The sequence below is a fragment of the Psittacula echo genome (genome assembly GCF_963264785.1).
Source record: "Psittacula echo genome assembly, chromosome: 3".
Taxonomy (NCBI): Eukaryota; Metazoa; Chordata; class Aves; order Psittaciformes; family Psittacidae; genus Psittacula; species Psittacula echo.
In genome coordinates this window covers 34557166-34582620 of record NC_137736.1, presented here as the reverse complement: position 1 = coordinate 34582620, position 25455 = coordinate 34557166, and the positions used below count along the sequence as shown (strand labels likewise).

Here is a 25455-nt window from a genome sequence, read left to right as displayed (position 1 = left end):
TTATGAAGGAAAAAACCAAAACCAAAAATAAATAACCCTTACCAAATGGCTCCCAACCACACTGAGATACATTAGATGGCTTTTTGACAGACTGAATCTGGGCAGCATATTCTTTGTATGAGTTGAGCTCAACTTCATGTGAAGCAGCACAATGCTTATGCAGCTCTCCCTGATGCAGAAAGGAAATTTGAAAATGGAAAACTCACTTGTGACTGTTAATCCTCATACAGCAACAAATTTAACACCTCTAGCTTTGTACGAATCTTTGTCAAACCCTCTGAAAGCAGTAAATTTGTTAGCAATTACTCTTTGGTATTTTGCTGGGTGAAGACACCACTACATGAAAGAGCAATTATATGGTTAGAAACAATATGCCACAGTGAACTGGTGTTTCTGATAATGAAGAATTCTGAAATTCTGCATTAACATCAAGCTATTATTGTTACCCATTATTACTCATCAGTTATATTCAATACTGCCCTGAGGGATATGATTTGTGTTTAGCAAGTTACACAAGTTGAAGATCAAACTAAGAAATCTAGCATCAGGAAATATTTTGCCACCAGCTTCACTGGGAAGAGAATCCCAGGTGTCCAGACAAGTAAGTCTGTGATGCTCAACAGCACTTGTAACAGTCTCGTAAATGTTAGTAGAATTTTATCACATTCAACTCATCAGTTATGGCTGACTTTTTCCAAACATAAATGCAAACCTATAAAGTCCTAAGTATCTATAATTAGATTAACACACACGAATTAAGTGCAGGCATAAGTGTTTTAAACCCAAAGATTAGACATGTACACTATATTCTATGTGGTCTCACTACACTTTATCAAATAAATGTCACTGCGTACTAGCTTTATCATTTCTTCAGCTTTTAAACCATTCCAAGTTAAAGTTCAACACTGCCCTTCACAAAAGGGAATACTGAAAAAGGTGACTACTTCCGTGTTTGACAGGAGTAGAAGGATGTTTAAACAAGAATGCAACCTTGCTTACCTTAACTATACTGATAGGTTTCCTTGATAAATGGAAGCTGGCATACAACAAGAAAGTGAGAGAGAAAATGAAGGCTCTGTACCTACAACATTAAAAAAGAAAAATAAAATAGAAAAGAAAATATTTTAAACTTATTTTATTCAGATTTACTTTTAGTGCTAAGTCACACAAACATTACAGAAGTCACTGGTAATCTTGTGATAGTGGAAGACAATTTTTTACCATGTTCCCTAACAGCCTGAAGAACCACCCTAGAAGTTACACTACTTTACAACACCTGCTGTGACCTGGCTTTGGGTGGGAGCTGCGTAGCAGACAGGCACAGGACAACATCGCAGTGCTCTGGAACCCACAGAGCCAATCCACCTTGTTTACAGCCATCCTTTGGCAGCTATTAAAAGACAGTTCAACATTAAACATATTTATAATCATATTTCACATTTCACTGTCTCATCCCGTTTTCTGGTATGATTAGGACATAAATTATGGCTCTGTGAACCGTCAGTTTGGTTACTGTGGGTTATTCCTTCTTTCATTCCTTACTGCTTTTAGGATTTTGCTTTACTTTTGCCCTCCTCTATAACAAAAGAAATCAGCCATTTCTGGAGACTGACAGGGGACTGCCACTGCCTTTGTGTACTGCCAGCTGGAGCACAAGAACATAATTAACCAGCTGCGGGATTGGGAATTTTCTCTGGTACCTCCCTGGCATTCTTGGGTCTTTCTCTGCAGTTCATCTGAATTAAGGTTACCTCAAAATCCCTGTCACTGCAATGATTAAACAAAGATAACAATCTGATCTATTCTCCACCTGCAGCACATTTCAGTTGTTTAAGAAGAAAAGTGTTTTGTGGATTTGTGCTTTTAACAATAGACAGATCACAGCGTATCGACTGGCTCCTGCTAGCCTTGATCTTAAACCTAACATTTGTAAATGAAAGGACATATATACATACAAAGATCTGATATCACACAGCCTACTATGGTCCCTAATTTTTAATGAACCTCTTTAAATAATTTTCTGCTTATGCACTTTAAGATAACAAGGGTCTTATAGTTCTGGCATATTCAGAGAGACGTTAAAAAATAACATAAAAATAAAATAAAGAGTTATCCTGTAGTGAAGTTATTCACCCCCATAACTGAAAACATCCTGAAACTGGTAAAACTGAAATTACTTTGTCCTTGTTACTGTACTAGAGAAAGCATGGTAAAATTGCTCAAATGGAAAGCGCTTGGTCTTTCATTTGTTATTCGCACACAACTGACTCAGTTTTCTGTCTCTGAAAGCACAAGAACTAACGCCATCCAACTTCCAGGATTAGTTTTCCTAAAGGAAAGAGGGTTTGATTTGAGATTTTTGAGGGCTGTTTTGTTTTGGTTTTAAATATTAGAGTAGCAAGAACTAAAACTGTAATTCCACAAGGGTATATTACATATCAAATCTGGCAGGAGAAAATACACTTCTGGTTCAGAGAAGAAAGCTAACCTCAAGCACCCCTCCCACCTAGGAGTTTGAACATGAATATCTGAAATTTATTCCTCCAAATCCATACCTTGCTAAGAAAAAGACAGAAGGCTTTATTCTCTAGTGCACTTGACTAGTAAGGGTTTGTCTGGGGTCCCTCACAAAGTATCTCACTCTTTAAATGTCAGCCATATTTATTTATTGCACAACTATCTACATTTTCTTGCCATATATATTAAGCAACAAAAAAGCAAATACAGAGCAAGGCAACAGTATTTGCCTTGCTCTGTTTCTCATACAAACTTACACTGTTCAAAACAAAGGTTGCCACCATACTTCAAGACTTACCACTGATCCCGTGAAAATGAAGTGATGAAACGAATCCCAGGAGGAAGCTGAGCCATCTACTCAACAGCTTGTATCAAATTTTAGGCAACACAATTATGCACTTCTAACAATGTTATTTGTTCTTCAGAATGCATTACAAAGCTCCTCCCAAAGCCATGTGATGATAGGCTGTTAACAAACGTGGAAGATATGCTGCTGAGTTGGTCTCCCTGTAGGCTTTCTTCCTTGCACCTTCAGTCACGACGTGGCAAATTCTTTACTCTGCCGTTGTTAATTGCTGCTCTTCAAATAAAAGATGCTGATAAGTAAATATTCTTATCGAGTTACTGTAGTATTTTCCAATCGTAATATTTGAATCAGCAGCTTTCTGTTTCAGAAAAAAGTAATTACCATAACTAACCTTCTAGACATCAAAAATGTAATGGAGAATTTTAAGCAAATACAAATAGCAGCCTTTTCTGAATTTTATCATATATAATCTATTTTGAGAAGTCAGCATAGGATAAAGCAGTGAGGACGCAAGGGAAAGATGCACTTAGAACATAATCCAAAGCCAGCTGACATCCAAATGCAGAATTTTTGTCCCAGAAAGACTACACATAGACAATTCCCTACCTTACAGAGATCTGTTTTACTACATCAGAAACATTCAGGAGGCTGAAATTTGTTCAAAAATGACTGCAGTGTTTTCAGCCCAGAATAGACTCCTCCAGCCTGAGAGTGGGTGCTGCTGAACAATGCTGCCAGCAAGACTCAACCCGCACTCCCTCTTTCAGCCCAATTTCCCTGTCTCAGTTATCAGTGCTGCACAAAGCACCACATCATCAGAAAACTTGGAAAAGAAAAAAAAGAAACCCGACAAACAAACAAACAAAAAGTGGTTTTTTTCAGCACTTGAGCTCTCTTCCCCAGCTTGCCCAGAACCAGAGAGAGGTGCGTAAGTGACATGCAGGGAAGAGAGAGACCATGGCAGCATCAGTTTAGTTTGGTTTAAAATTTCAGGGCTTTCCTCCTTTTCAAACTTGGGCCAAAGCCCCTTAACAGAGGGGTAGTACAGGTACTGCAACAGGAATTAGCTGCACTGTTATTTCACAGCAAGTGTGAGCCAGCTGTTGAGTAAGATGATAAAAGGCACTGTGGGCAAAAGGTGTGACCACAACTCATGCATGCAAACAAGGCCTCACTGTGTGCTAACAGCAAAACCACCACAGCAGGATAACAAGTAACACACTGGGGGCTGCAGCAGAACCCATAACCTCCCAGTAGCCCAGCTAGTGGGCTTAACACCAGCAACAGCCACTGTCATGTTCCTGATGGAAAGCTGTTGGGATACAGGACTAGCTCTCCAGGCAATAAATGGGAGGTAAGCTAAAGCAGAAGAAAACACACCTGCCAAGACCAAAGGTTTGTCTTAACCTGGAAATTTTAGAGGCTGCCACAGGGCAGGCAAAGGTGTAAGCCTCTCTCCTCTCATCTTTATTGCCCCCTTTTACTACAGAAATCAAAACTACTCCTCAGCCAGCTGAATTGCAACACCAAACATTATCTGCTGTGTCAAAGACAGCAACATGACAGCCTCACTATCCACAAAGGCTTGTTTCTCCCAGCAACAGTAGAAAACTACCACCTCTTCACATAACAGAGTACCTCACCAAGAGATCAAGAGTCTTCTCCTTTCTGATGAAACATTTTTGCCATACCTGTAGTTTTTCTACACCTTTGTTTTTTCCAGTGTCCTGGTTCAACTTGTCACCTCCCTCCCCTAAAAGTGAACTAACTTGTTAATCTCATTTGGCATGTTCCACCACTTCCCCCTGGCCCTGCATCACATAACTGGTTGTGCAATTAATCAGCAGACCCCATAATCATTCCAAAAGGAATTTCCTACCTCCTCTCTGAGGTTGCAGAGGTTAGGGAAAGTGCAACCCTACACTCTCTTCCAGTCTCCCACCCAAAGCTGCAGGTCCTTGCCTCCCTCTACATCAGACCTTGTAGTCATAGAGCGATGGTTCCGGTGGCTGATCCATCAGAAAACCTGCCCTGAAAAACAGCTGGTCCAACAGAGAATATTAACTCACGCTGTGGCCACAAAACTTCTACATAGGATGAATCTGAAGCAGTAAGAGCATAAAGGCAGGGATTAAAGGTGTGACTCCCCTTACAGCCAGGGCTCATTAGTTATGTCAGCTGAACTCTACTTTCAAAACAACTGCTTGTCACTAATTTCATGTTTGGTTGAAATGAGCTGTTGATAGCTCCAGTGGGAGAAGAAAGGTAAGAAGAAAAAGAGGTGGGCACAAGCAACTTACAGTAGGAGTGAATCTTTCTTCCAGCAGTAGGAGGCCTATTTCAGGGTGATCCCAAACCCCACTTCTCCTATGTCACAGATATCCCAAGTACTAGAACTACTTTTTAACTGATCACGCTAAGTATGCTGGCAGAAATATCTACTAGGAAAAAAATGAGAGGCCAACAAAGAAGGTTGGAGGTCATAAACTTCTTCAAATGGTTCTCTTAAAATACAATAGGACAAGGTAATTGTAAACACAGAAAAGTAACTGTTTAACAGGTTATTATTTAACTGCTTTAGTGTAAGCAGAAAAAGACTTCACACCTCATACAAAAAGTTTCCATGCTAAGTAGTCACACAAGGTTGCTCATCTGTGGACCTGCCAGACAGATCACACTCACTACCTCCTAACAGTGTATCCCTGCTGTAAGACCAGAGTCACACGGCCCCAGCAGAGGTGACTGGACTTCAGCAGTGTTTAGAAAACTGCACTCTAACCATTTGACAGGGACCGATTTCATTTTATCTGCTGCAGGCAGAGACACACAAGGTCTCATTTACTCATCAACAATCTCTGTCTCCGTACATCCGTAAGTTCCTCTGACATTCACGTGTTGTTAACAAACAGAACTTCCTCCACAAAAGCAAAGAAACTAGTGGCAATAAAATTCCTGATAACAGGCTATAAAGATCACATCCTGCTGTAGATTAAACCAGATTTTTAAACCAAGCTATTCTTCAGAATGACATTAACAGGCTACAACACATAATTGGTAGTTCATCACCACACCCTTTACGCTTCCATTTTACTAATGAAGTCCAAGGACACACTCCAATTCCATCACTCAAACCGGTTTTATGTTCTTTCCTTTTCAGCAACTATTTTCCCTGACAATGAAAACACATACTACACTTTCTCCTCATACTGCAATGTATAAAGCAATACTCTGGTACTTACTCTGAATCCATATTTACCTTCCAAACTTTGTATTGCTTCTTCAGGCTTCCCACTGGCTGAAACACAGCTCCCTCCCTTGTTTCAGGAAAACACCGCCATTCGCGACTGGCCTTTGCCACTGCAAATCTTGGCTCAGCTGTGCTGCACGCTGGGGTACCAGAGTGAAGCTCCTGCCTGCTCCTGCTCCTGCTCCTGCTCCATCTCCCTTCCCCCCCCCCTCCCCCCGCACAATTCGCATGGAAGACAGGCATTAATTCTGTGTACGAAGGGGACAGTGGGTAATGCACGTCCTCATCAGGGTGCCCTTAAGGACTCAAAAGGCCTTTAGACACGTGCAGAGCAAATGCATATTATAATTAATTCCCATCAGCTCTGCACCTGAGCCATAAACTGCCAAATCCATCACCTTTGGACCTTAAATGGCCGTATTCCTTCCATTTAATACACAAAGTGTAAAACACTTAATCCTGGCTTAACAGGGGACAGGAACCCTGTGAATACACAGCGAATCCACACCTGCGTCCCAGCACGCCTCATTACCAACCGCAGCGGCAGCTACCGCAACACACGATGACCCAGTGGAAGTCAGGGCAGTCACCCAGCCTCCCCAAAAGTCGAGCACAGGCCAAGGACATCAGCACAGCCTCACTGCGGGGCCAGCCCAGGGAAAGGCGGCACACACACACCTTTCCTTCGGCGGCCTTCCCCAGCGGTACGAGGTGCTGTGACCCTAGGAGCCGCCGCTCGCAGCCCACGGGAGGCTTCAAGCAGCTCAGTGCCAGCCGAGGGCTGGGGTCTGCCCTTGGGTCACAACTGCTCTGTAGACTCCCTTCGGGTCACAAGCCAGCGGCTGCTCCCGCTGCTACCAACGGAACCCGGGGCGCCCGCAAAACAACCCTCCCTCTGTCCGGCGCCTGACCCCGCAGGCTGGCGAAGCCTGTAGGGAAATAAAAAGGGGAAAGCAAGACAAAAGGCGAAGAAAAGCGAACGGAGAGGCCGGTACAGTAGCGGCCGGGAAGGCGAACGCCTGAGCCTCGGCAACACCGCAGAGCCTTCCTCACTGCTACCGGCGGACAACCGGAGCACCCCACGCTGCCGCCCTCGCCCGGCCGCCTCTTCCGAGCAGCCCCGCGGCAGAAGGGCCCGGTGCCGCCGCACAGGCGGGAAGCGCCGGCGACGCCCCCGCTCCGCCTCCGCGGCGGGCACGACAGGTGCATGGCTACCCCCTCCCCAGCCGAGCCTACCCTGTGCCGCTGCTCTCTCTGCCCTGCTGCCGCCGGAAGCTTCCTCCTTCCGGCCCGGCCTGTGCCGTGCCGTGCCGTGCCAAGCCGAGCGGCCGGGCGGCGATCCGCAGCCGCGCCCGGCCACGGGAGCTGCGCGGCGGGACCGGTCCGCTCGGGCCCCTCCCCACCGCGACGCCCAAGGGGAGGAGGGCGCCATGCGGTGCCGGGCCGGACCGTGGCTGGGTTCTGCAGGACTCGGCTCGGGGCAGCCGGGTACCCTCGCAGGGCCAGGCCGGGCCGTGGCGGCAGTAGTTGCCGCGCCGAGAGCTCGTCCTTGCTGGCCCCACTTCGGTGAAGCCTGCGATGGGAACTGCAGCCCCCGGCGGGGCCTCGCCACTGAGGGAAGAGAAAAGCCGCTGTTCTGTCAGACTCACCTGTCACCTCGGCAGCCTCTCCCACTCCCCGGAGGCAGCCCGACCCTTTCCACCTTACTCGGCGTCGATAGGGAGAACCCCAGGCGGGACCCGGTCCCGGGTCTGGCTCTGCATACAGGTGCTTCACTGCAGCACTTGTCAGTTGCCTACCTGAAATACAGGAAGGTATCTCTGGTGCCTAACTGCAAATGTTAAGAAATCACACTGCAGGGTCATCTTAAAACTGGTAGGGAAAAAAAACAAGCAGTGGTACTTCTTTAAATGTTTGCCTTCTGGTTTCCTAATCATGCAATGCGTTTTCATTTTCAGCAAGTATTTCAAAGCTTAGTTACTTATATAAATACAGATTTCCAGCTGCAAGTGTATTTATCATGACCACCTCACCAGCATGGATAACCCTTACACTGTCGACTTCGTCCAAAATGGAATAGCTGCTAACAGTTACCTTGGGCAGGTTTTAATATCTCTGTACAACTATTCGTCCCTTATGGAATATCGCCTGCCCAGCACAAGCAACCGAGTTGGGGCACTTGTTAAAATCATAGAATAGTTAGGGTTGGAAAGGACCTTAAGATCATCCAGTTCCAACCCCCCTGCCATGGGCAGGGACACCTCACACTAAACCATGCCACCCAAGGCTCTGTCCAGCCTGGCCTTGAACACCACCAGGGATTGGAGCATTCACAACTTCCCTGGGCAACCCATTCCAGTGCCTCACCACCCTCACAGTAAAGAATTTCTTCCTTATATCCAATCTGAACTTCCCCTGTGTAAGTTTTAACCCATTACCCCTTGTCCTATCACTACAGTCCCTAATGAAGAGTCCCTCCCCAACATTCTTATAGGCCCCCCTTCAGGTACTGGAAGGCTGCTATAAGGTCTCCACGCAGCATTCTCTTCTCCAGGCTGAACAGCCTCAAGTTTCTCAGCCTATCTTCATGTGGGAGGTGCTCCAGTCCCCTGACCATCCTCATGGCCCTTCTCTGGACTTGTTCCAGCAGTTAAAATGTTTTGTTTCATTTTGTCCCTTCCCTGTCACCCTTCCTGTGCTGGTAATACCAGTAAAAGAAACTCTTTGGCTTCCAGTGCGGTCTTTCTTAGACTCTGCATTTCAAACACTTAGACACATACTGATTTTTGCTCCAGGATCCCCGTGGCATCTTTCCTTCCCCCTCTCCCAGTCAATAAACATGCCCTTCTCCCTTACAATGACATTGGCAGAACCAGGGTCTCGGAGTCACACTCAGACCATTGTGAATGCTGATACGTGTTAGACAGTCGGCTGCTTTTAAGCCCTTCACTAGCAGATGTCAATTCTGCTCAGGCTCACTCCTTCTAGCTGAGGTTTGTAAGCACTGAAAGCACACACTAACATCAGACATAGGTGGGGTAGTTACAGCCAGAGCAGAGCAGCTGTGTAGGCTGATGTTTGTTTCTGCTGCAACAACCATTTAGCAAAAACAAACCCAGTCAGCGAACATTCCTCCACCTACAGTGATTTCATGAATCAGGTGGCTGCCCTTTCATACCAGCACAGGAAGGCACCCAGGCCTTCTGAAAGGCACACACACACACAGAAAAATGAAGATTTGTCTCTTTACAACAGAAAAAGTCAGACTCATCACAGAGTATTTGTTTGTATATGAGATTAGCCATCCGGAATTATCATAACAACTATCACCATTATGTGGGATACTTGTATTTTTTAAACTGAGGTTGGCCTGGCCCTCTTAAGTTCTTTAAGAATTTAGCCTTGCTTGAGTATCTTTCTATCTTCAGTTACAAGTAACTTGCAAAAAGTACAGAGCCACAGAACCCCCTGATACTTTAAAGTAGAAACTATCTTCCATTAAAATAAAGGTCCTGTATAATCCATTCCTGTAACATCACTGAAACCTGCTGGCTGCCATGCTTGGCACAGCTGCTCTCTCCTACGCCAGTGCTGATCACCGGCAGCTACAGCTGCCAGAAGCCGTCAAGTAAGAATACACAGAGCAGGAGCAGCAGGAGCTTGTGCTGCTGGCTGCAGAACAGCCTGCTAATGTAAAGTGTTAAAGGAGGGCCAGGAATCCATCCTTTATTAATCGTCAGAGGTAAAAGAAGGTCTGCAGCCAGGAGTAGATGCTTTATAAAAACAGAGCGCAAAACCCAAAACCAAACCAACCAACCAAACAAAAACCCCATATAAGCCTCACCAAAAATAGGAGAAAAGACATTTTGCCAGTTCATTTCTAGAAGGAAATGCAAATGAAGGATACAGTCCAGCAAATGGTTGTGTTGGGTAGCAAGCGTGGCAGCAGCTTGGGTTTCTGAGCCTCTGGCAGTGTTCATGATAGAGGAAATAGAAAGGGGTGTGTTCTTGTCTGCAAAACCAAACAGCAATAAAGATGTATGAGCTGGCAGATGCTTACGTCTGCTCCTGCTGACGCTTCTCTCAGAAAAGGTAATCTAATTTCCTGGTTGACAGTTAAATTCTACTTCCACTGAACACGAGTGGTGTTCTTAACTCCTCAACTCCTGATGTAGCAAATCACTTCAAAGTCAGTGGATGTCAGAGTAGGCTTTCCTTTGCTAAATAGGTGATGATGGCTGAACAGAGATTTGAATGCAGACCACTGCATTCTTTAGCTGTCTATGTATTTATTTTCTTTCCAGTAAATTGTACATGTCTATTTTATGATTCATAATTGCACAGGCTAATGTTTTGCCACTGAGTACTCTCTTTGTCTTAGGGGATGAGAAAAGTTCATAACTTCTTTACATAATAATGAGTTGTTAAATAGTATTTTACTATATAAAAATTGATATTTACTTAGACGTTACTCCACACAAGTAGTAGAATTCTCAGGACTGATATAATCACAGCTTTCAGTTGTCTTTGCTAGTTTTACGTGCTTTGTTTTCCCAACAGAGAGCAGCAATTAATATCAAAACTGGGTGCAATCCAAATATAACCTGCCATCGAGCTTTGGCAGACAAAAAATTGTCCAAAAGAGCCAAAAAAGAAAGAGGCTGTAAAGACTCTGCTTGCATAGATGAGAGTAGACAGGTAGAGCCCTGCTGTGGCCACACTAAGAAAGGGCTGGAGGCAAGCCAGGTGTGATCTGGAAGCTATCTGGTTGAGTTAGCCAGTGTGTCTTGTCTGTTGATGAGAAATTTTAGTGCTGGCACAGTGCCACACTAATACGACTGCATGGTTTCCAGACCGGTATTTTCATTGCATCTAGCTTGCCAGAAAGCAAGGGAGAATCACCTGTCAGTAGCTTCAGACAAGACCACTGAGCCAGCACAGCCTTGTCCCCAGCCAGAGCAGGATGGTATGCAAGTACTAAAGGCTACTTAGGAATAAAAAAACCTACAGCATGTGGAAAGTGGAGAGGAAAGGGCAGTAAAATTGCCTCCAGGCCTCCTACATCAAGATAGATATCAATATGACTGCAGGAGACCTTTAGGAATAACATCGTTTATTTCAACCTCCTGGGTTGCCTATCAGGCCCCAGTTCCATTCAGAAAAATGAAATCACTGGTGCTGACAGTGTGCTACTCTGACTGTCCCCAAGGCTTTCCAGAGGGAGAATGGGAATGGAAAGTCACCTCGTGCCATCTAAGATCTGTAAGAAAAGCAGTTATAGCAACAGTGGTGTCTGTTGAGTAGGATCTACTGGAGGGAGAGGTCAGGAATCAGTGGCCCCTGAAGCTAGGATGAAGGTTTCCTGGTTAGAGACCTAAATCATCTTTCATACTGTCAGCCATATGCTTGCAGGAAAATGAACAAGAACATACTGAGAATGCAGAATCTTAAAAAAAACCCAAACACAACCAAGCTGTATTATTATAAATGGAGTCTGTAAAACAATATACAGACCATCTGTCATTACAAGAGAACATCTATTTTGAGGAACTTATCTTGAAGAATTTATTTCTGCTTCCAGTAGGAAATGGAAGAGTTTCTCTTGTTATTTTGTCCTTATTTCTACTCTTTGTAAATTTCCAGAGAGCTGAGTGGAAGTGCAAAAATGGCTACATAAACAATTGCTGAGGAGTAAACAGATTGAAAGAGGCAGGTAGACTACTGGTATTTTTCATTTCTCCATGCTTGCAAATGTGATCAGCAGAGGTAACTATATGAGAAGAAAGGACTGAGGCATATTTTAATAGGTATCAAATACCAGAACAGTTACAAATACCATGATAAAATAGAAAGCAGACCAGAACAGAGAGCTTACACTAAAGCAATTGTCTTGTGAGTCATGTATAAGAAGATGAAATATGGAGATATTCAAGGTGACAGGAATGAGGAGACAGCAAATTAGTCCCATCTACCTCAATCGTTTCATTCTTCTCTATTGAATTCTTTCTGAGTTAGGACTTCAGATAGTATGGACAAAAGAATTGGGGTACTTTAGTTTTATGTCATTACAAGCTATGCCTGACTAAAGAAGTGTAGGTTTGGGTTTTGTTTGTTTAATGAAACAAAACCCACTTCCAGAGAAAAGTAAAGAAAAATGTAGTATTAACACTGCTTTAGTCTTATACTAACCATATGATAGTTTTTATGTCACAAATGCCAACTGCTTTCTTGGTAGCAGTAGTAACACTGTCGTAAAAGTCTTGAGAAAATATATTAGCCACAATTTCCTAAATGGAACAGAAGTGGCCTGTGTATGTCCCTACTGCACTTTAGTGGAAAGGGAGAACCCATAGGTAAAAGAACATGTTGACATATTTCCTGTATGTCTGAAGAACAGAATGCACTCTGTACTTCAAAAAGAGCAGTAAGGTCAGAGAATGGGAGGAAGGGTATAAATACAGCATAATGCTTTCCCTTGGATACCTTGCAGAAGGGAACTGAAAGGTTATATTTGGCCAAGATGCAAAAGTATTACCGGTATTCCAAGAATGGCTTCATACAAACCATGCTTTTCTAATCATACCACCTTCAGGATATCCCAATGTTAATTGTACTTGGAGGAGGCAGTTGTAAACTGAGTGGCTTGAAAGGTCATTTACTTGTTTTTCTGGCTTGGTTGAAAGCACAAAAAGAGGTTATCTTCACTTGACATACAAACGTACTAAGCAGCTTTCTTTTCGCCTATAAAGTGCTTAAAGAGAGCTGTGTGGACAGAAGTTCCCATTGTGCAAAAGATTTTGACATTTCAGAATCTGGTTTCACTTTGAATTGGAGGGAAAAAAACCCCAAAAATACATGGAAATTAGTGATAGTGAATGCCACTTTGTCCACTGTTTGCTCTCATAATGTAAGAAAATATTTTGAATTCTTTGTATGGCTGATAGTAGATATTGCAGAGTAATAAAAAGACCTGAAATGTATATTCCTAAACAAGAACTTCCCTTTAGATATTATTTTAATTCCCCAATCCTACGGTTTTTCTCCCAAAGGCTAATTTAAAAGTCTGGTTTATATTTAAGTTTTGGGAGGAAGAGAGCTGGTTTCATTAAATTTTTCTTGACAACTCCAGTTTATACTTTGCTAGGATCTGATACTGACCACTCGGCTGTGGTTTTAGCTTTTATAAGGAGAAAGATGTAAATGACTCTCTTCTTAAAGATAACAAAGTATTTCTCCAGAGATTTCTGTTTTTTAAATCCCCGTTGAAAGACACAATCTTGACCAGGTCTGCCCTTACCAAAAGCAATAAATGGTCATCTGCATCTCTAATTTACCCCAGAGGAAAACTCAGATTGACTTGAATGGTCAAGGACTGGCCCTCACAAAGTAACCAAGTCTGTCCATAGTGATTGAAGAGCGTGTGAAGTGAGGAAACCAACCTGTGAACCAGGCAAATTACCACCACTTTTCCTAGTAATTTTAATGGCAGAATTTGAAAGGCAGCTCCCTAGAACCAAATCATTGGTCAGGAGGGGAAAAGCTGGTTCACAGAGGCATTGTCCCTGGAAGAAGGATGCATGGTGGGACGGGGCATTCAGCAAAGAACTCCTAGAGGGCAGGAATGCCAAAATGCACCTAGTGTGAAGGAAGAAGCATGCCACCTTTACCACATCAGATGTAATGTCTGTACCCTGCTGTATTGTTATCACCCCTTGGAAACAAAGACACTGATTACAATGTAGAGATGAACAAATAGTACTGTTGTTTCTAACATTTATTGTGCAACATGCCAGAAGGAGCACCAGGGTCCAAGACTGGCACAGCAGCATTTTTCCTGCAAAGCATCTGCACTGCCAGAAGCCTCCCCCATCTTTAACACAGGGAAAAGTCCAAAGACAGCCAAGAGCATAACAGGGCTTAAAAGCGCCTTTTAGCCATTCGCCCCTACAGAGGAACAATGTGACTAAATTCAAAGTGAGGACCTGCAAAGCAGGATAAAATGACACCCAGGGCTGTCCTCTCCAGTAGGTAACCTTTTGCTTTGCCATGTCACTATTTTTTCCTGTTTGTGAGCACCTTTGGCAGCAACAGCTTTGGATTTCTCTGGAGCTCTCTCTGGCCACGTGGGACTTCTGCTCAAACTACAAACCAGATCTCCTGGCAGCTCCTGCCCTCTCCTGCCAGAGTGACTGGCAGTCAGTGCCAGCAGTAAGAGCAGAGCAGACAATGAGCACATTCACTTACTCTCTCAGGCCTTTTGCTACATGAAATTTATATACAAGTTCAGTGGGACCTTAAGAATATTTATGATATTATGTTGGTCCTTTGATGCGAAAGGAGAAAGAACAAGAAAATAAGGATGATAGAAGCTCTTTCTTTCAGTATTGACATACTTAAAGCTTAACTTTAATTTGAGATTGAAACACACCCAAATGAAACTGGAAGAGCAGAAACTACAAAATATATCCTCCTTGTCACTAATTATATGCATCTGTATAAACAAGGTAGTTTCTAGGTACAAAAAATTTTAAATGATGCCTGCCTCATTTAGGTCAAACGATGTGACCCTGACGTATAGATGCTTGTGCTGTCTGCCACTCCTAGGTTCAGAGCAGTTTAGATTTTATGAATAAACAGTTCTTGGCTGTTTCCCAAGGAGAGTGAACTGCTCCTCTTTCAGACCCTTTCCTCCTTCAGGACTCTGCAGTAATACATAGAGCAGGAGCAGTGAGTGATCATTAGTGGGAATGTCTCTGACAGCTTGCCACTGCTTCCTGTTTGTGTCACAGCTCTTCCCTGGGCTACGTCAACTTTGAAGCCAAAAGGCATATTCGGTTATTTTTGTTATTGAGGCAGCACCTCTATATGTGTCCCAAACATATTTTCCCTTACAATGCTGAGCCACAGTGTCTGCTTAGGATTAATATGCTCCTCACAGACTAAGTAACCAGTTTCATGATTAGAGACATTAACTTACTGTAGATAAAATAATTTAGCCATCCTTAGGTGAAAGAAAAAACTGGGGCATCATCAAGAGTGAGAAAGGAGGAAATGCACAGGCTATGCTTCAGATAGCATGCACTCATACTCAGTTCTGCAGGAGGTAAGCAATCAGAGCAGTAGCTTGCATACTCTGCAGTTATTTACTAACAGTACAGCCATTCTGCAAATTAGGCTTCCCTAGTTAAATGCTGGGGATGTGCAGGAAAGAAAAATAATGACACAATTTTGCGTTAATAAATGCTCTGCCAGGTAACAAATTTAATTTCAATGTTCTTAAACATTTCAGTTGGAAAACGCTTTCAAATTAGTAACTGGGCATTAACTGAGAAACCAGAATGGTTCCTATGAACTGAGAACATGATGGTATGTAGTAATAGTTCTCTTCCTTTTTTGTCTTTGCCCCAGAGAAAACAAAACAACGCACATGCCACATAAGTGACACATATTACTAAATAAATATTATTTATTTATTATCTAAATGCTGGGTAATTAGGTTCCTACCTTGAAAACTAAGAAATTTACTTGAATATATGGCGTATCTTTGCATAGAAATGACCCTGGTATTCTTTGGACTTCAGTGGTAAAGCTTTGACCTGGGGAATAAGGTGTCCTTCACTATGTTTTCTAATTACCTGTCACTCCTTTTGCTGCCTACCTCAGAAGCACCACCTCCTTTTACCCAATGCTTAGTTAGCAAACTGCTTTTCACCACACATACCCTCGCATGGCTCCTCCTCTGACACATCGGAATCACAGTGCAAAGTGGTTGTGAGGTGATTTGCCAGACTCCTGTATCACTGGCAGGCCCTGAGTCCTGTCGAGATCCTGCAAGCACTGCGAAGCTGCTGCTTTGTGAAGGAGCGAAGTACCACTTGCGTTCAGTGAGACAACTGTTTTCAGCTTCCTCAGGACATGGGCATGAGCTGTACTGCAGTTGTCATCAACTCCCTTAGCACAGGTAGACTTTTAGGGCATTTCCCCATGTAAAGAATAAGAAAGCACTACCTCGCATTGAGCCAAATAAGATCTTTTTTAGGAGTGATTGTTTTGGAATACTGAAGCTCACAGATGAAACAAAAAAGGATGACAAAACACAAAGCAGGTATTTTCTGTTTGGGGTATTATTATTGATTAATGTGGCCTGAGGGTGGCTATAATGTAATATCCCCTCTCCTTCTCCTTGTGAGCTACTCCCTTCTACTCTTCTTGGCCTCTTGAGAAAGAAGAGCCCTTCTCTTGCTTCCCTTCATTGATTTAGCTGTAGTCATATTAGTATGGAAGGCTCTTGACTGCCTGAGGTGACCGAACTTGTCATCACAGTTAACATAGATCACTGCTGAGCTGATTGAGGGGTTTGAAGAAAAGCTGGAATACAGATAACTTCCTACATATTAAGATCATTCAGAATTATAGCTACTAAAGAGAGAAGAAAAAACATGTAGTGGAAGTAAAACTAGTGTGAAAGCAGCAGATGTTGAAGTGATGTAAAAACCTGACTGACTCATCATTCTGCCTCACTAGTAACTCTGTTAGAACTGCACAGTGCCCCTGTCACCACAGCAGTTCAGTGCACCTTAGAACATTCAGGAAAGGTTACTTGCACTCCACTCATTTCTACAGAAACACAGGATCACATGGCTGTTGGATGACTTTCAGTGCCTAAGCTCCAGAAGTGACCAGTACCAGAGCATTGCCCTGCCTCTCTCCTGACCCCTGAGTTACCCACACAGCCTGTTCTGCTGTGCTTTGTGTAAGAAGGAGAGGAATCTCTTCAGAGTGCCCCAAAATGCAAAGCCTGACTGCTAACAGTACAGCAATTCCACTGGGGTGCCAGTGACAGCCCAGGAGCATTTCTGTGACACTTCTGGAGAAGCACACGTGGGTCCTCTGTGTCCAACCATGCCGTCATGCCAACTGTGGAAATCCTGTGGGATTTCAGAGGCTGGAGCTGAATGCTGTTGGTCTTCTGGCTTCAATTTAAGGCATGTACTGGATTTCCAGTGGGATTCACCAGGCTGTGCAGGAGGAGTAAGTCTTATCTGTTAAGCCCATGAATGAGACTCATCCTCAGGCTGAAACCATAAGATACAAACCAAAAAGATAAGATCCAGGGACTGGAATTTCTGAACACCATTAAACCTGGCAGAAAAGAAAAATAAAATAAATATCTATATGCAGGAATAGTTTTAAAATCTAAAATGTAGTTTACAGGCCAAACCAGCCAAACTACTGAGAGCTCTCTGGTGGCTCGGGTGGTCTCGGATCACACCTCCGGTATCACCAGCCTGTTCCACGACACCCCAGGAACAGGTCGAGAAAAGCAAAGTGCAAGAAGCAGAAGTGAGATCGGAGCCGGGGGAAAGGCGGCGTCCCACGCCCCCGAGCGTTTACTAAAATCAACACTTCTCTGACGGTCGCAGTGCTGGTTGCCCCAGCACTTCCGCGCCGAGAGCCAACGGGGCAGCCAGGGAGGCCTCCAGGGGAGGCAGGGCTCTCCGCTCTCGGTAACGGCGCAGGCCGCCGCCAGGGATTCTCCTCGGCGGCCCTCGCCCGCCCTCACCGTTCCTCCCACCGCCGCAGCGGTGACGGGCGGCGCCGGCCATTGCGCTCAGCACCCGGGACAGCAGCGCGAGAGGGCTATGGGGCGGGGGGGGGGGGAGCGTTGCCATGGCAGTAACGGCAGCGTGCTGCCCCGCCCTCCCGCCTTGGTTGCCACGGTGACGGGGACGCTGCAGCCATGTCGGACGAGAGTGAGGAGGAGAGCGAGGAGGGCGAGGCCGAGGACACCTTGGGGGTCCGTCGAGGCGCTGCTGGTGGGGCAGGGTTCGGGGGAGCTCCGGCGGGGAAGGGGAAGAGTGGATGTGACCGGTCACGGCGTCTTAAATGCTGTAATGGGGGGCCTGGGAGAGCTCCCGAGGCGCTCCTTGCGCGGGCAACGGCAGGTTCAGCAATGGGGCTACAGCGTTTCAGTTGGAAGCTGCCTCACTTTCTCCACGACTCATCCATACTTTGCAGCAGTGTGTCAGGAAGGGAGGAAAGCCTCTGGTTGCCGATGAAAGTATCTGATAAGCAGTGCCTCTGTTGACCAGGTGCTCCTGCAATCTGTGATTCGAGCCAAACTGGAGCAGCTTTGAGCAAACTCCCGTTTCTCTCTGTCTAGCGAGGTTAGATTCAGTCAGGTCTAGCTCTCTCAAAGGATTTTTTTTCCTATTCAATCAGGAGTATGAAGGTGAGCGCAATGCAGAAGGGGAGCGACACGGACGTGGGAAAGCACGTCTACCCAATGGTGATACATACGATGGGGAATATGAACATGGTCTCAGAAATGGGCAGGTAAGAGTCACAGAAGTCAGTGGCTATGCTGAAGTTGCAGCAGTTCTGTTCATTTAGATGCTGCATTGAAACAAGGTTGAGGACTTACAAGTATTTTATCTATACCAAATATGTTTCAGGGGACTTACAGGTTCAAGAATGGTGCTCGCTACATTGGAACATATCTTCAAAACAAGAAGCATGGCCAGGGGACGTTTTTCTACCCAGATGGATCTAAATATGAAGGTAAAACACTGAACACAGTTGCAAGGACATCTGTAACTGAAGGGACACACTCCCCCAATCACCCACCCCTCCCATCCCCCCCATGCAAGAAGTTAGTGAATTGTAGGAAGCATTATTTTAAGACGATAAATTTGCTACAAAATATTTTTCTTTTATGACTTTTTTTTACTATAAGGTCTGAGAAGTGTGGGGTTTACTTATGGAGATGTCCGTCAATTATTATGAAAAGTGAGGTATTTAGTAGCGGTTTATTCTTGTTATGCCCTTCAAGGTCTGAGAAATATTAAGTATCTTTCACAAATCAATGCAATCTCAGTAGAAGAAAATATACTTCTGAATGATGATTAGAATGACACATGTATTCAGTATAAAGTATTTTAGGACTTTATTAGATCCATCCTTAGAAATCAGTTTACTGATTAGAGCACTTACTCATGGATTGGGGTGCCTCTGAAATTTGAAGAGGTTCAAACTTGCCTTGTTTTCCTTCTTCCAGGAGAGTATCCAAAACACTCTGAATATCAATTAAGCTTCAAAGAACAATATTTCCCACCCTTCTTTCTAAGTCAGGAAAGAAAAGAGAGCAAAAAGAGCAGCCTAGTCTTGCCTTACGTATGCACCTATGTTTGTTTTGTTTTGTTTCTAATTTCTCTTCAGTTTTAATAGAGGATAATTAAGACACAAAGTCTAGCATCCTTTTGAGTATATACACACACACACACCCCCCCCCGATTGACAGGACAATTTTAGCAAATGTGTCAAACTGAAGTAGTCCCTCTTTTTATTTGAATGGAAATGTCACATTATCTAATGCAACTGTAATACATCATTACCAAATTTAAAGATAGGAGCAGGACATTACATGGCTTCTTAGGTTCATAATGATAATGGAGAGTGATAATGGAGACAGATGGTGATGAAAGTGAACGTGAGGTCAGGCAGCTGCATGAATATGTGTGGAGAGGGATGATGGAATTATAAAGAGCAAGGGCTTAGTGTAAGGAATGGTGTAAGGAATGGTAATGGATCACAGTGGTGTCATAGCTTTCTTTTCCTTCTCTAATAATTCATGTACGATAACTGCAAACTGACCACTGTATCACACAATGAAATAAATCTCGTCTCACGCTGTTCTTATCGTATTCTCATTAAAGGAAACTGGGTGGATGACCAGAGGCATGGCCATGGACAGTATACCTATGCAAACGGAGACACCTATACTGGCGAGTGGTTTAACCACTATAGGTTTGTTTCATTCTTACGGTGATTTTTCAAGTCACCCAATGGCATTAAAATGCAAAGGTTATTTTCAAAGCGTGGCTGACTGCAGCAAATCAAGTGCTGCTTGATGACCTTGGCAATTTAGTCCAACTTGAGTCATTTCAGTTACTTTAAAAATACAGTTTTAATACCTAAAGTATAGTAACATCCTAAATTCTTAATTTTCAGTAATATAAAGCAAAATTATTATTTTCTCCTTAGGCACGGGCAAGGTACATATGTCTATAAAGACACAGGATCTAAATATGTTGGTGGTTGGGTACATGGAAACCAAGAAGGAGAAGCTGAACTTATCTACCTAAATCACAGATTTAAGGGCAGGTTTTCAAATGGAAAGGTAAGTGTGCTGGAAAAGTCTTTACTCATCTGAACAGTTAGCATGGACTTGCATTAATATGATCTGTTTCTGCTTAAAACAAGAAGCTAGGCTCCTGATCTTTTGTAGTATTTCTTGTACCTTAAGTGTAACATACGAAACTGAATTAACCTGTTAGGACAGAATATCAAGTTTCCCTAAATCTTTTCTTTGTAACTATATTGTTATTGGCTATTTTATGAATTTTGTAGGAAAGCATATTTTATGTTTATATGCTTGGAATGTATTAACTTCATAGCTCTGCTGACTTTTGTATCTTCGTGCAGCCTGTAGGTCGTGGCAAATATATCTTTGATATTGGATGTGAACAGCATGGTGAATACACACAAGAGCAGGTAAAAAAAAATAGTGCAAATTATACTGAACATTGGAGAACTCCCTAAATCAAATCTATTGTTGAGTAATCTATAAAATGCCTTAGAGACACTGATGTCAAAGTAGATGTAATCAGTCAAAAAAGGGTACAAACTCATGCATTCTTCAGAACTAAATGAGGTTTCATTTTGCTTTTTCTTTAGCTTCTCTACTATGTAATCTTTGACAAGCACAAGGTGTGATTTTGCTGTACTTGCAGACAGGAGTCTTTTATGCTTAAAGTTTAGAAGAATCAGGATCTTCCCAAAACATTTGAAGTTTCAAACCACAAAAGAATGTGGGTGTATTTGTCTGTATATTTAGCCTGTATTCCACGTTGTTCGAAACACCAGAAAACAAAGTCAGGTGTACTTGTCTGTATATTTAGCCTCTATTTCATGTTGTTTGAAACACCAGAAAACAAAGTCAAATATTCTTATATTTCTGAACTGCTTGATGCTATGTGTACAAATGGTAATTTCCATCAGATTCTTGTTTTGAAAGTATGTCCCATTGTTGCCCAAGAAGCTGTGGATCTCTTCCCATCCCTGGAAGTCTGTTCAAGTCTGGGTTGGACAGGGCTTTGAGCAACCTAGTCTAGTGGAAGGTGTCCCTGCCCATGACAGGAGGTTGGAACTACATGATATTTAAGGTCTCTTCCAATCTGAACCATTCTGTGGTTCTATGATTGTTGTCCTCTTCCTGTTAGAAGCTTAAAATCCACACTCCTAATAACTGTAGAAAGCAATTAGGATCAGGCCCTTTTTTTCCTTCATGCATGAATGTTTTGAAATATTTCTGATTAGTATGCTGCAAAATAGCCATAGAAATAAATGTATGTTAATATTACTGGTTTGATTTCATGAAAATGTGTCATATTTTAGCTTACAGTTTGCTGCTTCTGTTGTCTGACAGATTAGTTCTCATTACATACTCTTTGAAAATTCCTCAATGAAGCAGTTGTTTCTTAAGACAAGGGCAAAATAATAAAACCTCCTATCATTAGTGATAGAGATTTGCTAAACATGGAGACTGTTTTGCTTTTTTGGCTAAAAGCATCCAAAATGACGTGGATCTAGCATCCTCAGTGCAGTTGGGAATTGTTGGATGTGCTGATTTTGGAATATTAAACGTGAATTTAAGAACCCAAGGTTAAGCACTTGGCATTAGCAATAGTCAACTGACTTCAAAAAGGTTCAAAGTGTAGTCGTCTTCCAAGAATTGCAGCTGCTGAAGTTTCTCCACCTGTAAATACTTTAAAAGGCCATATCATCACCATTTTGAGCCCAGATAAAGAGGTTTTAGTACACAAAATCTAAGGGAGAAACATCTTAGTTACTGCCATAATACCTATAAGATGAGATGCTGGATTTCATGAGCTGTCTTGTAGGATAAAGGAGAGGAAGAAGAGGAGGAGCCCTCATTACTTGCTGAGCCAAAATGGAAAGCATCAAAAATTACCAAATTAACACTCTGGACTCCCCATGGGGAAACCCCACCTCCTCTCAAGGAAGCCTCTCTAGAGGCACCACCAGCAGCAGAAACAGAAGCAGGAGCAGGAGGAGATGGAATGGAAGAAAGACCAACAGCTGTAACTGAAGAGGAGACAGTTCCATCCATTGCAGGTTTGTTCTACTGGACGCTCCATGCTTTGACTTTCCCCTGAAACCATATTTTTCAGGTTTAATATCAAGTGGTGTGAGAGGTTTTTTTTTTGGGTTTGGGTTGTTTTGTTGTTTTTTTTTTTTTCTCCTATAATTTACCACATATCAAATATTAGGAACATCCAACTCTATTCCTAAATGCTGCAATATATATATATATATGTGTCTGGTTTATCTCATACAGCACAGTGAGTTACAACTTGGGAAGCCTGTGTACCATTTTAGTCTATATCATGGCCTGTTATACAAACTTGATAATAAACAGTTACAAAAGATTTTGTGGGATTTCTCATGTCAGTAAAGACTGCAGACTTCAGTAGAAGTTATTAGCGACTAGATAAAAACAATGGCTGAGTGCAAATTTGTAAAATTTATTTTCTTTGGTATTTCTAATGTCTCCTATTTCAGTCACTGATGAGTCTGATGAGGGTAGGTATGATGAGCCTTCTGCTTTTGAAGCATCGAGTGAAGTTCTTAGCTCAGTGAGGGACACAGGAGAAGAAGAGGAGGAAAACAGAGAGGAAGAAGAAAACAAAGACCAGGAGGATTATGGTGAGGAATGGGGCATGCATGCTCGTTCTTCAGTCAGGGTTTGAAATAATGTGTGCCAATCTGTTGAAGTCATGCTGCTGCTAAGAGTTCTATTATCAAGCTGAAGAGACCATGGGAAACTCTATCTTTCATAAGGGGGGGCAGTTCTCTGTAGATATCAACTGGGTTTGAGTACTCAAGTTCATATGCTGTAACAGCACAAATTAGAAATGCCACTTCTGTGCAGCATTATCTTGCATGTATAGCTGACAGCATGTCCTGAGCTGAGTTGGTTAGTGATTGCATTTGCAAACTATTTTTTGTTACAAAAGAGAGAAGATTTCAGACCCTGGGAAATTCAGGGGGGGTTGAGCACTCCACTTTTCTCTCATGGATGGAACTATGCATTCTTATTCTCTTACCTGAAGTAAAAAAGCAGGCAAAACTAATATGAAGAAACAATTTTTAGGTATTGTTATGCATTATTTTGAACAGTCTCAAGTTGGTTTGTTTCTCCTACAAAACAAAGAGATCTGGAACTCAGAAGCCTGTTTTAAATAGAAAATTACTAAGAAGCAACAAAAGGATGCAAATATGATTACTCATATTTAGCCTGTAGGCCTCCACCCATTTCTGTTGTTTGCCTTTATTAAGTGCTAGCATTTACAAGCTTACCTATCTGATATATGAAAACATAAGATGAATTTATCCTTTTTGTAATCAGTCCATTTTATGATAAATCAAAGTGAAACAGTATCCATAGGGATCAGAAGGACTATTAAACCATGTGAAAATGCCTGGATGTCTAGGTCAGCTCTTGGCATTTTTGTAGTTCATTTGCTTTCATTTTTACCCATCACCTCTGAATGTGCTTTCCTGCTTCAGGGAAGGCTCGCCAGCTAGCTGATCTAGCTGTGTAGGACTGACATCCAAGTCCTGGGCTTGGATCAGATTAAGCAGAAATCTTAGCAGGTTTCCTGCATAGCTCTGCTTTGGATCTGGCAGAAGTTCATTGAGCCTGGTTTGTTTCATAGTATCTTGGACTCAAATGATCATTTTGACTGAATTTGATTATAATAAATTTTCTGGCCTACCACAGTGAAGTGATTCTGGTATCCCCATTGCTTTTGTTTATTTTTAAAGAAAAATGGACCCAGTATCTGTCAGAGGCAGCATAGATGCAGATACACATGCATGACTGATGTTCTCAAAGTTTCTTTCAGCTGTTTATTCCTAGAATCAGAGTTGGATGATTTTGTAAATTTTTTAACATAGGTCTACATCCATAATTAATTAGGCAACATATTTTCCCTTTGTACTTAACAAGATTAAGTTATAGTAAGAGGAAATGATTGGAAGAAAATACACACACTGTGAAGAGCAGATGTGACAAAATCTGTCTTCTTGCAGCCTTGTATTCTCTGTCCCATTACTGTCATTTTTTTCCACACAGGAATTCCATCTTTCTCACTCCGCATTTCTTATGATAACATCTAAATAGGAGACATTCTTTGGTTATTCCCGAGTTACATATGGGCTGGCTGTCAGTCAATATGCGTGTACCGAGTCTGTCTGGCAGCTGACGATATACAGCAGTTAAATTCAAGTATTGGCAGCGAAAGACATTGGGGGAGGAGAATGGAATTATGTCATAGAATTATGGTTTAGGTTAGTAGGATTACTTCCCAGTATTTTGTAATTAAATGCATCTCTATGTCCAGTCTTTCCTTTCTCTCCACAGGAGCTAGCGGTTTAGAAGATAAGGAGGAAGAATGACACGGAGCAGAGTAATTGGATATAATTAGAGATGAAGAGCCAAACAAAAGGAAATTTTGGAGTAAATAATTTATTATGGTAGGCCTGCAATATTTTTATTAATAAAAAAAAAAGCTGTGTTAAGATACTTTGAATAAACATTTTTATCATTGTTCTGGCTGGAATATGTATCTCTGAAATTTTTATGATCTCAGTGTGCAGTCTCACAACAACTTTCTTTATTCTACATAGCAAGTAATCAGTTGTTGGATTCACTACAAGATTATTCTGGACTCAGAAGTTGTGTCCTCACACGCTTGCAGAAGAAAAACAATCTTCTCCCACAACTGGCAGCTCTTCTCTTCCTTGAACCCTGCCTCTGGGAACAGAGAACTGGGGGTCTTGCTTGTGAAAACAAAGATAGCGTTGGGTTTCCCAGCTCTATCTGTATCGCCTGTCACTATACCAATTATAGGCCTACATTTTCCTAGTTTATTTTTTTTATTGTTCATGTAGGTGTAGAAGCTCTTCTTGTTACCCTAAATCTCCTCTTGATAATTGAATTTTGCTGAAAACTGAATTTTGCTTTCCTAACACACTGGTACAGTGTTTTTAAATGTTTTCCTTTGTAGTATATTTTCCTTCCACTTTCCGCATACTACTGGATTTACTATTGTGTGTTGCAGCTCAGTCCCAAGTTTCTTGCTCCCATGTAGCTTTCCCTAAGCTGTTTAAAGGAGACTGTAAGTGGATTAGGGTAAAAAAGTAGATCTTCAACAAATTCCCAACACTATGTCACACTCAATATCCACAAGCTCTCAACCAGCAGGTTCTTCATAGTACTTCCATGCATTCAAGCTGC

General features: G+C 42.6%; 2 protein-coding genes across 2 annotated transcripts in view; one reads left to right on the top strand and one right to left on the bottom strand.

Annotated features, from left to right (window-relative positions):
• Window positions 1–2871, bottom strand: part of SLC37A1 (solute carrier family 37 member 1) — a gene marked incomplete at both ends in the record, with an annotated part of 30124 nt that extends 27253 nt beyond the window's left edge. Inside the window, 3 exons of the mRNA XM_080613512.1 lie at window positions 43–169; window positions 1000–1081; window positions 2816–2871. Coding sequence (XP_080469638.1) covers window positions 43–169; window positions 1000–1081; window positions 2816–2871 — 265 coding nt within the window. The remainder of the gene's footprint in view (window positions 1–42; window positions 170–999; window positions 1082–2815) is intronic.
• Window positions 2872–17811: 14940 nt separating this feature from the next.
• Window positions 17812–22925, top strand: RSPH1 (radial spoke head component 1; the record flags this gene model as incomplete). The annotated part of the gene is made up of 8 exons (XM_080613511.1): window positions 17812–17868; window positions 18294–18407; window positions 18527–18632; window positions 19787–19877; window positions 20115–20250; window positions 20556–20624; window positions 22034–22268; window positions 22710–22925. The coding sequence occupies 8 exons, from the start codon at window positions 17812–17814 to the stop codon at window positions 22901–22903; spliced, it is 1002 nt and encodes a 333-aa protein (XP_080469637.1). The 3' UTR covers window positions 22904–22925.
• Between the last annotated feature and the right edge of the window lie 2530 nt (window positions 22926–25455).